Source organism: Sesamum indicum, linkage group LG6, assembly GCF_026168435.1.
Source record: "Sesamum indicum cultivar Baizhima isolate 11 linkage group LG6, ASM2616843v1, whole genome shotgun sequence".
NCBI lineage: Eukaryota > Viridiplantae > Streptophyta > Magnoliopsida > Lamiales > Pedaliaceae > Sesamum > Sesamum indicum.
In genome coordinates this window covers 11,760,653-11,772,855 of record NC_142662.1, presented here as the reverse complement: position 1 = coordinate 11,772,855, position 12,203 = coordinate 11,760,653, and the positions used below count along the sequence as shown (strand labels likewise).

The following is a 12,203-nucleotide window of genomic DNA, read 5'->3' as shown; positions in this document are numbered from 1 at the left end:
ATTGACATTATATAACTGTATTTAACCTATGTAATTAGTACAGTGGGATCGATTTCCGTAATAAACATAAATAAATCTCAGTCAAGGGAAGAAAATAAATTTAATGTACACCTTCATAGTAATGGGCGAGGGAAACTTGAAAGAGCGCTAAATCAGTATATATTAAGAAAAGGATAATCTCTCCGAGATATATAGACAAGTGAAATAAATGTTATGTGAGTACATTTGAACTGCATGCACCTAATGTATAACCAAACTCTGAAATGCCTTAGTGCAACTAAGGTGCACTATAAAATACAGAACAAGATAAGAAGATACGGACCTGATGCATCAAGGAGTCCAAACCCCCAATGAGTTCCGCAGCACTCTCTTTCAAAGCAGAAAATATGTCTTTGATGTCTTTAGAGCCTGCAGGAAGCAAATGCTATCAGATCATTTACGTCAGTTCCTACAAGAGAAGCCCAGAAATACGTTGAGCACCCCTCCTATCCTAGCTCTTTTAGAATCACTTCATTTATCATATTCAAGCATGAGAGAGATATCATCCAGCTATTCATCACAAATCACAGTCAGCAAACCAAGACGAATGTATTTATTTAGTTTGGATTAAAATTTTCACAATAACTATCTCTGTACGGGTGGTTCTGTTTGGTGGTACATCAAGGCAAGCATTCCTTCTGTTCAGTTCCTTTAAGAAATTAGTGAAGCAGCAAGAACAGAAAATGACATGTTCTGAAGTAAAGATGGCTAAACCCAAAAGAAAAGACGTAGAAGCCCAAAACAATATTACATACTGCACGGATTTGATAGAGCATTAAGGAAGGAACACAATCTTATAATCACTCAATAACTAAAGAATTCAGCCACAGAGAACAAATGGGGTTTTGACACAACATCAGTTTAGGGCTAGTCATGATTCAGGAAACCAGGAAGTTTGCATTCCAGTCAAGAGCCTGATTAAAATTAAATAAAGGAGGTTGCAATACCACCGCTGGTGTCAAATTAGCTTGCACAAAGATTAATCACCAACCTGATATGCTGCTGTATGAAAGATCTTATCCAGCCAAAACTGGAAAACGTTATTGGCAAAAACGATGTCCAAACATGAGCAAACACTTTTCATATCATTAGACAAAGTACTTGTCAGTGCCTCGTTTGCATCATTTCCGTCTTGTACCACAATCAATTGTACAAACCATGCAAGGCTTACACAATCAACAAAGCCTTCAACTACAGTATCATTTCCAGCGACCATCACCTGGAAGAAGCACAGGATCCACTAAGGTTCAAAATGTCATAGACAGAGGTACAGTGTCAAACAAATAGGTAAGGTTTTATCTTACAATCTCATGAAATTCACGCCTAAAAGAAGCATCCTGCGACAAGACAGACGCTTTGTTCGGTACTGTGCCCAAAGCATCTGATATGAAAGTGATGACAAGAGAGAATAGAAGGCCATATGCTATCTGCACAAACAGAGAGAGCTTTGCATTTTCAGTAATAACAAAATACAAAAATGACATAAACACGAAAGACGCATTCAAAATTTCCTAACCAAAACAAGAATCAAAAATGAAAAAGGAAGGAAAAAGCAAGCAAGTGTAGATAAAAAATTCCATTTTTCCAACACAGATACTAGTTTATTTATGGAGGAATTTTTGGCTCTAGCAGATTCATGCTCCACATAAATACGAAACTTACAGTGCTTTTGCATATAAAAATAAATCGCAGATGACCTTAAACCATATTGTCAGAAATTGGTTGAACACTTGCAGAAAAATCATACCATGAGGAAATCTATAAGCAAAATTTCATGGTAAGGTAATAAGAATACATATTCTTTCTATATGGTCATCAGCAAATATAAAGTAGAATATACCACATGTACGCTACAACCTACAGAAGTTCCCACGCTATTAGAAAATGAGTACCGGGTCCATCAATTCTTTGTTCTCACTTCTCACTCTGTATTGACATTATATAACTGTATTTAACCTATGTAATTAGTACAGTGGGATCGATTTCCGTAATAAACATAAATAAATCTCAGTCAAGGGAAGAAAATAAATTTAATGTACACCTTCATAGTAATGGGCGAGGGAAACTTGAAAGAGCACTAAATCAGTATAGATTAAGAAAAGGATAATCTCTCCGAGATACATAGACAACTGAAATAAATGTTATGTGAGTACATTTGAACTGCATGCACCTAATGTATAACCAAACTCTGAAATGCCTTAGTGCAACTAAGGTGCACTATAAAATACAGAACAAGATAAGAAGATACGGACCTGATGCATCAAGGAGTCCAAACCCCCAATGAGTTCCGCAGCACTCTCTTTCAAAGTAGAAAATATGTCTTTGATGTCTTTAGAGCCTGCAGGAAGCAAATGCTATCAGATCATTTACGTCAGTTCCTACAAGAGAAGCCCAGAAATACGTTGAGCACCCCTCCTATCCTAGCTCTTTTAGAATCACTTCATTTATCATATTCAAGCATGAGAGAGATATCATCCAGCTGTTCATCACAAATCACAGTCAGCAAACCAAGACGAATGTATTTATTTAGTTTGGATTAAAATTTTCACAATAACTATCTCTGTACGGGTGGTTCTGTTTGGTGGTACATCAAGGCAAGCATTCCTTCTGTTCAGTTCCTTTAAGAAATTAGTGAAGCAGCAAGAACAGAAAATGACATGTTCTGAAGTAAAGATGGCTAAACCCAAAAGAAAAGACGTAGAAGCCCAAAACAATATTACATACTGCACGGATTTGATAGAGCATTAAGGAAGGAACACAATCTTATAATCACTCAATAACTAAAGAATTCAGCCACAGAGAACAAATGGGGTTTTGACACAACATCAGTTTAGGGCTAGTCATGATTCAGGAAACCAGGAAGTTTGCATTCCAGTCAAGAGCCTGATTAAAATTAAATAAAGGAGGTTGCAATACCACCGCTGGTGTCAAATTAGCTTGCACAAAGATTAATCACCAACCTGATATGCTGCTGTATGAAAGATCTTATCCAGCCAAAACTAGAAAACGTTATTGGCAAAAACGATGTCCAAACATGAGCAAACACTTTTCATATCATTAGACAAAGTACTTGTCAGTGCCTCGTTTGCATCATTTCCGTCTTGTACCACAATCAATTGTACAAACCATGCAAGGCTTACACAATCAACAAAGCCTTCAACTACAGTATCATTTCGCGCAACCATCACTTGGAAGAAGCACAGGATCCACTAAGGTTCAAAATGTCATAGACAGAGGTACAGTGTCAAACAAATAGGTAAGGTTTTATCTTACAATCTCATGAAATTCACGCCTAAAAGAAGCATCCTGCGACAAGACAGACGCTTTGTTCGGTACTGTGCCCAAAGCATCTGATATGAAAGTGATGACAAGAGAGAATAGAAGGCCATATGCTATCTGCACAAACAGAGAGAGCTTTGCATTTTCAGTAATAACAAAATACAAAAATGACATAAACACGAAAGACGCATTCAAAATTTCCTAACCAAAACAAGAATCAAAAATGAAAAAGGAAGGAAAAAGCAAGCAAGTGTAGATAAAAAATTCCATTTTTCCAACACAGATACTAGTTTATTTATGGAGGAATTTTTGGCTCTAGCAGATTCATGCTCCACATAAATACGAAACTTACAGTGCTTTTGCATATAAAAATAAATCGCAGATGACCTTAAACCATATTGTCAGAAATTGGTTGAACACTTGCAGAAAAATCATACCATGAGGAAATCTATAAGCAAAATTTCATGGTAAGGTAATAAGAATACATATTCTTTCTATATGGTCATCAGCAAATATAAAGTAGAATATACCACATGTACGCTACAACCTACAGAAGTTCCCACGCTATTAGAAAATGAGTACCGGGTCCATCAATTCTTTGTTCTCACTTCTCACTCTGTATTGACATTATATAACTGTATTTAACCTATGTAATTAGTACAGTGGGATCGATTTCCGTAATAAACATAAATAAATCTCAGTCAAGGGAAGAAAATAAATTTAATGTACACCTTCATAGTAATGGGCGAGGGAAACTTGAAAGAGCGCTAAATCAGTATATATTAAGAAAAGGATAATCTCTCCGAGATATATAGACAAGTGAAATAAATGTTATGTGAGTACATTTGAACTGCATGCACCTAATGTATAACCAAACTCTGAAATGCCTTAGTGCAACTAAGGTGCACTATAAAATACAGAACAAGATAAGAAGATACGGACCTGATGCATCAAGGAGTCCAAACCCCCAATGAGTTCCGCAGCACTCTCTTTCAAAGCAGAAAATATGTCTTTGATGTCTTTAGAGCCTGCAGGAAGCAAATGCTATCAGATCATTTACGTCAGTTCCTACAAGAGAAGCCCAGAAATATGTTGAGCACCCCTCCTATCCTAGCTCTTTTAGAATCACTTCATTTATCATATTCAAGCATGAGAGAGATATCATCCAGCTATTCATCACAAATCACAGTCAGCAAACCAAGACGAATGTATTTATTTAGTTTGGATTAAAATTTTCACAATAACTATCTCTGTACGGGTGGTTCTGTTTGGTGGTACATCAAGGCAAGCATTCCTTCTGTTCAGTTCCTTTAAGAAATTAGTGAAGCAGCAAGAACAGAAAATGACATGTTCTGAAGTAAAGATGGCTAAACCCAAAAGAAAAGACGTAGAAGCCCAAAACAATATTACATACTGCACGGATTTGATAGAGCATTAAGGAAGGAACACAATCTTATAATCACTCAATAACTAAAGAATTCAGCCACAGAGAACAAATGGGGTTTTGACACAACATCAGTTTAGGGCTAGTCATGATTCAGGAAACCAGGAAGTTTGCATTCCAGTCAAGAGCCTGATTAAAATTAAATAAAGGAGGTTGCAATACCACCGCTGGTGTCAAATTAGCTTGCACAAAGATTAATCACCAACCTGATATGCTGCTGTATGAAAGATCTTATCCAGCCAAAACTGGAAAACGTTATTGGCAAAAACGATGTCCAAACATGAGCAAACACTTTTCATATCATTAGACAAAGTACTTGTCAGTGCCTCGTTTGCATCATTTCCGTCTTGTACCACAATCAATTGTACAAACCATGCAAGGCTTACACAATCAACAAAGCCTTCAACTACAGTATCATTTCGCGCAACCATCACTTGGAAGAAGCACAGGATCCACTAAGGTTCAAAATGTCATAGACAGAGGTACAGTGTCAAACAAATAGGTAAGGTTTTATCTTACAATCTCATGAAATTCACGCCTAAAAGAAGCATCCTGCGACAAGACAGACGCTTTGTTCGGTACTGTGCCCAAAGCATCTGATATGAAAGTGATGACAAGAGAGAATAGAAGGCCATATGCTATCTGCACAAACAGAGAGAGCTTTGCATTTTCAGTAATAACAAAATACAAAAATGACATAAACACGAAAGACGCATTAAAAATTTCCTAACCAAAACAAGAATCAAAAATGAAAAAGGAAGGAAAAAGCAAGCAAGTGTAGATAAAAAATTCCATTTTTCCAACACAGATACTAGTTTATTTATGGAGGAATTTTTGGCTCTAGCAGATTCATGCTCCACATAAATACGAAACTTACAGTGCTTTTGCATATAAAAATAAATCGCAGATGACCTTAAACCATATTGTCAGAAATTGGTTGAACACTTGCAGAAAAATCATACCATGAGGAAATCTATAAGCAAAATTTCATGGTAAGGTAATAAGAATACATATTCTTTCTATATGGTCATCAGCAAATATAAAGTAGAATATACCACATGTACGCTACAACCTACAGAAGTTCCCACGCTATTAGAAAATGAGTACCGGGTCCATCAATTCTTTGTTCTCACTTCTCACTCTGTATTGACATTATATAACTGTATTTAACCTATGTAATTAGTACAGTGGGATCGATTTCCGTAATAAACATAAATAAATCTCAGTCAAGGGAAGAAAATAAATTTAATGTACACCTTCATAGTAATGGGCGAGGGAAACTTGAAAGAGCGCTAAATCAGTATATATTAAGAAAAGGATAATCTCTCCGAGATATATAGACAAGTGAAATAAATGTTATGTGAGTACATTTGAACTGCATGCACCTAATGTATAACCAAACTCTGAAATGCCTTAGTGCAACTAAGGTGCACTATAAAATACAGAACAAGATAAGAAGATACGGACCTGATGCATCAAGGAGTCCAAACCCCCAATGAGTTCCGCAGCACTCTCTTTCAAAGCAGAAAATATGTCTTTGATGTCTTTAGAGCCTGCAGGAAGCAAATGCTATCAGATCATTTACGTCAGTTCCTACAAGAGAAGCCCAGAAATATGTTGAGCACCCCTCCTATCCTAGCTCTTTTAGAATCACTTCATTTATCATATTCAAGCATGAGAGAGATATCATCCAGCTGTTAATCACAAATCACAGTCAGCAAACCAAGACGAATGTATTTATTTAGTTTGGATTAAAATTTTCACAATAACTATCTCTGTACGGGTGGTTCTGTTTGGTGGTACATCAAGGCAAGCATTCCTTCTGTTCAGTTCCTTTAAGAAATTAGTGAAGCAGCAAGAACAGAAAATGACATGTTCTGAAGTAAAGATGGCTAAACCCAAAAGAAAAGACGTAGAAGCCCAAAACAATATTACATACTGCACGGATTTGATAGAGCATTAAGGAAGGAACACAATCTTATAATCACTCAATAACTAAAGAATTCAGCCACAGAGAACAAATGGGGTTTTGACACAACATCAGTTTAGGGCTAGTCATGATTCAGGAAACCAGGAAGTTTGCATTCCAGTCAAGAGCCTGATTAAAATTAAATAAAGGAGGTTGCAATACCACCGCTGGTGTCAAATTAGCTTGCACAAAGATTAATCACCAACCTGATATGCTGCTGTATGAAAGATCTTATCCAGCCAAAACTGGAAAACGTTATTGGCAAAAACGATGTCCAAACATGAGCAAACACTTTTCATATCATTAGACAAAGTACTTGTCAGTGCCTCGTTTGCATCATTTCCGTCTTGTACCACAATCAATTGTACAAACCATGCAAGGCTTACACAATCAACAAAGCCTTCAACTACAGTATCATTTCCAGCAACCATCACTTGGAAGAAGCACAGGATCCACTAAGGTTCAAAATGTCATAGACAGAGGTACAGTGTCAAACAAATAGGTAAGGTTTTATCTTACAATCTCATGAAATTCACGCCTAAAAGAAGCATCCTGCGACAAGACAGACGCTTTGTTCGGTACTGTGCCCAAAGCATCTGATATGAAAGTGATGACAAGAGAGAATAGAAGGCCATATGCTATCTGCACAAACAGAGAGAGCTTTGCATTTTCAGTAATAACAAAATACAAAAATGACATAAACACGAAAGACGCATTCAAAATTTCCTAACCAAAACAAGAATCAAAAATGAAAAAGGAAGGAAAAAGCAAGCAAGTGTAGATAAAAAATTCCATTTTTCCAACACAGATACTAGTTTATTTATGGAGGAATTTTTGGCTCTAGCAGATTCATGCTCCACATAAATACGAAACTTACAGTGCTTTTGCATATAAAAATAAATCGCAGATGACCTTAAACCATATTGTCAGAAATTGGTTGAACACTTGCAGAAAAATCATACCATGAGGAAATCTATAAGCAAAATTTCATGGTAAGGTAATAAGAATACATATTCTTTCTATATGGTCATCAGCAAATATAAAGTAGAATATACCACATGTACGCTACAACCTACAGAAGTTCCCACGCTATTAGAAAATGAGTACCGGGTCCATCAATTCTTTGTTCTCACTTCTCACTCTGTATTGACATTATATAACTGTATTTAACCTATGTAATTAGTACAGTGGGATCGATTTCCGTAATAAACATAAATAAATCTCAGTCAAGGGAAGAAAATAAATTTAATGTACACCTTCATAGTAATGGGCGAGGGAAACTTGAAAGAGCGCTAAATCAGTATATATTAAGAAAAGGATAATCTCTCCGAGATATATAGACAAGTGAAATAAATGTTATGTGAGTACATTTGAACTGCATGCACCTAATGTATAACCAAACTCTGAAATGCCTTAGTGCAACTAAGGTGCACTATAAAATACAGAACAAGATAAGAAGATACGGACCTGATGCATCAAGGAGTCCAAACCCCCAATGAGTTCCGCAGCACTCTCTTTCAAAGCAGAAAATATGTCTTTGATGTCTTTAGAGCCTGCAGGAAGCAAATGCTATCAGATCATTTACGTCAGTTCCTACAAGAGAAGCCCAGAAATACGTTGAGCACCCCTCCTATCCTAGCTCTTTTAGAATCACTTCATTTATCATATTCAAGCATGAGAGAGATATCATCCAGCTATTCATCACAAATCACAGTCAGCAAACCAAGACGAATGTATTTATTTAGTTTGGATTAAAATTTTCACAATAACTATCTCTGTACGGGTGGTTCTGTTTGGTGGTACATCAAGGCAAGCATTCCTTCTGTTCAGTTCCTTTAAGAAATTAGTGAAGCAGCAAGAACAGAAAATGACATGTTCTGAAGTAAAGATGGCTAAACCCAAAAGAAAAGACGTAGAAGCCCAAAACAATATTACATACTGCACGGATTTGATAGAGCATTAAGGAAGGAACACAATCTTATAATCACTCAATAACTAAAGAATTCAGCCACAGAGAACAAATGGGGTTTTGACACAACATCAGTTTAGGGCTAGTCATGATTCAGGAAACCAGGAAGTTTGCATTCCAGTCAAGAGCCTGATTAAAATTAAATAAAGGAGGTTGCAATACCACCGCTGGTGTCAAATTAGCTTGCACAAAGATTAATCACCAACCTGATATGCTGCTGTATGAAAGATCTTATCCAGCCAAAACTGGAAAACGTTATTGGCAAAAACGATGTCCAAACATGAGCAAACACTTTTCATATCATTAGACAAAGTACTTGTCAGTGCCTCGTTTGCATCATTTCCGTCTTGTACCACAATCAATTGTACAAACCATGCAAGGCTTACACAATCAACAAAGCCTTCAACTACAGTATCATTTCGCGCAACCATCACTTGGAAGAAGCACAGGATCCACTAAGGTTCAAAATGTCATAGACAGAGGTACAGTGTCAAACAAATAGGTAAGGTTTTATCTTACAATCTCATGAAATTCACGCCTAAAAGAAGCATCCTGCGACAAGACAGACGCTTTGTTCGGTACTGTGCCCAAAGCATCTGATATGAAAGTGATGACAAGAGAGAATAGAAGGCCATATGCTATCTGCACAAACAGAGAGAGCTTTGCATTTTCAGTAATAACAAAATAGAAAAATGACATAAACACGAAAGACGCATTCAAAATTTCCTAACCAAAACAAGAATCAAAAATGAAAAAGGAAGGAAAAAGCAAGCAAGTGTAGATAAAAAATTCCATTTTTCCAACACAGATACTAGTTTATTTATGGAGGAATTTTTGGCTCTAGCAGATTCATGCTCCACATAAATACAAAATTTCAGAAATTGGTTGAACACTTGCAGAAAAATAATACCATGAGGAAATCTATAAGCAAAATTTCATGGTAAGGTAATAAGAATACATATTCTTTCTATATGGTCATCAGCAAATATAAAGTAGAATATACCACATGTACGCTACAACCTACAGAAGTTCCCACGCTATTAGAAAATGAGTACCGGGTCCATCAATTCTTTGTTCTCACTTCTCACTCTGTATTGACATTATATAACTGTATTTAACCTATGTAATTAGTACAGTGGGATCGATTTCCGTAATAAACATAAATAAATCTCAGTCAAGGGAAGAAAATAAATTTAATGTACACCTTCATAGTAATGGGCGAGGGAAACTTGAAAGAGCACTAAATCAGTATAGATTAAGAAAAGGATAATCTCTCCGAGATACATAGACAACTGAAATAAATGTTATGTGAGTACATTTGAACTGCATGCACCTAATGTATAACCAAACTCTGAAATGCCTTAGTGCAACTAAGGTGCACTATAAAATACAGAACAAGATAAGAAGATACGGACCTGATGCATCAAGGAGTCCAAACCCCCAATGAGTTCCGCAGCACTCTCTTTCAAAGTAGAAAATATGTCTTTGATGTCTTTAGAGCCTGCAGGAAGCAAATGCTATCAGATCATTTACGTCAGTTCCTACAAGAGAAGCCCAGAAATACGTTGAGCACCCCTCCTATCCTAGCTCTTTTAGAATCACTTCATTTATCATATTCAAGCATGAGAGAGATATCATCCAGCTGTTCATCACAAATCACAGTCAGCAAACCAAGACGAATGTATTTATTTAGTTTGGATTAAAATTTTCACAATAACTATCTCTGTACGGGTGGTTCTGTTTGGTGGTACATCAAGGCAAGCATTCCTTCTGTTCAGTTCCTTTAAGAAATTAGTGAAGCAGCAAGAACAGAAAATGACATGTTCTGAAGTAAAGATGGCTAAACCCAAAAGAAAAGACGTAGAAGCCCAAAACAATATTACATACTGCACGGATTTGATAGAGCATTAAGGAAGGAACACAATCTTATAATCACTCAATAACTAAAGAATTCAGCCACAGAGAACAAATGGGGTTTTGACACAACATCAGTTTAGGGCTAGTCATGATTCAGGAAACCAGGAAGTTTGCATTCCAGTCAAGAGCCTGATTAAAATTAAATAAAGGAGGTTGCAATACCACCGCTGGTGTCAAATTAGCTTGCACAAAGATTAATCACCAACCTGATATGCTGCTGTATGAAAGATCTTATCCAGCCAAAACTGGAAAACGTTATTGGCAAAAACGATGTCCAAACATGAGCAACACTTTTCATATCATTAGACAAAGTACTTTTCAGTGCCTCGCTTGCGTCATTTCCGTCTTGTACCATAATCAATTGTACAACCCATGCAAGCCTTACACAATCAACAAAGCCTTCAACTAAAGTATCATTTCCAGCAGCCATCACCTGGAAGAAGCACAGGATCCAATAAGGTTCATAATGTCATAGATAGAGGTACAGTGTCAAACAAATAGGTAAGGTTTTATCTTACAATCTCATGAAATTCATGCCTAAAAGAAGCATCCTGGGACAAGACAGACGCTTTGTTCGGTACTGTGCTCAAAGCATCTGATAAGAAAGCGATGACAAGAGAGAATAGGAGGCTATATGCTATCTGCACAAACAGAGAGAACTTTGCATTATCAGTAATAACAAAATAGAAAAATGACATAAACAGGAAAGACGCATTCAAAATTTCCTAACCAAAACAAGAATCAAAAATGAAAAAGGAAGGAAAAAGCAAGCAAGTGTAGATAAAAAATTCCATTTTTCCAACACAGATACTAGTTTATTTATGGAGGAATTTTTGGCTCTAGCAGATTCATGCTCCACGTAAATACGAAACTTACAGTGCTTTTGCATATAAAAATAAATCGCAGATGACCTTAAACCATATTGTTAGAAATTGGTTGAACACTTGCAGAAAAATCATACCATCAGGAAATCTATAAGCAAAATTTCATGGCTCACCACTAAAGATAACAAGAAATAACACGAGCTATGAGATCTATTAGCGATATGGAAACAAACAAGTTCACATGATTAAAGAAAAATTGGGAACGAGTCACGTACGTCTTATCAAGGATATGTATGGATATATCATTCACCCCTTCTTCTCAAACTTGTAATTTAATAATCTCCACAAATGCAATCGGATCAAGAAACTCAAATTCGGGAGATACTCCAATGCGAAAGGGGATTCCAGCAATGGAGAAAGCTCGACATTTCCCACCACCACTGACGTTATCAAAACTCGGTGGGGATTGCTGTTCTATCTCTTTTTTTTTTCTTTGCCGAATACTGATCTCTTTTTCTTTTTTTTTTTCTTTTTGTTCTTTTTTTGTTTTTCTTTCTCTTTTTGTTCTTTTTCTTCGGATTTTTCTTTTTGGCGTTCGAATTCTCTTAAGCTTATCCCCCATTGCATCTTTAGAAATCCGTTCTTGTAATCTGAAAAAAAATAGAAGTCAAGACAGACAACCATGTAAGAAACCCATAAACCTAAGAAGAGAATAATGTCCTTCGAAGAACTAATTAACATTCATAGCTCTAATTCTAAAGA

At 36.4% G+C, this 12,203-nt stretch overlaps 1 protein-coding gene across 1 annotated transcript; it reads right to left on the bottom strand.

Annotated features, from left to right (window-relative positions):
* Positions 1-8,809: 8,809 nt before the first annotated feature.
* On the bottom strand, positions 8,810-11,542 carry LOC148787777 (nuclear pore complex protein NUP205-like). Its single transcript, XM_088882010.1, has 4 exons — positions 11,136-11,542; positions 10,824-11,050; positions 10,116-10,201; positions 8,810-9,342 (listed from the first exon to the last, which is right to left on the bottom strand). Exons 1-3 carry the CDS (start codon positions 11,313-11,315, stop codon positions 10,195-10,197), a joined length of 414 nt encoding a protein of 137 aa, XP_088738136.1. The 5' UTR covers positions 11,316-11,542; the 3' UTR covers positions 8,810-9,342; positions 10,116-10,194.
* Between the last annotated feature and the right edge of the window lie 661 nt (positions 11,543-12,203).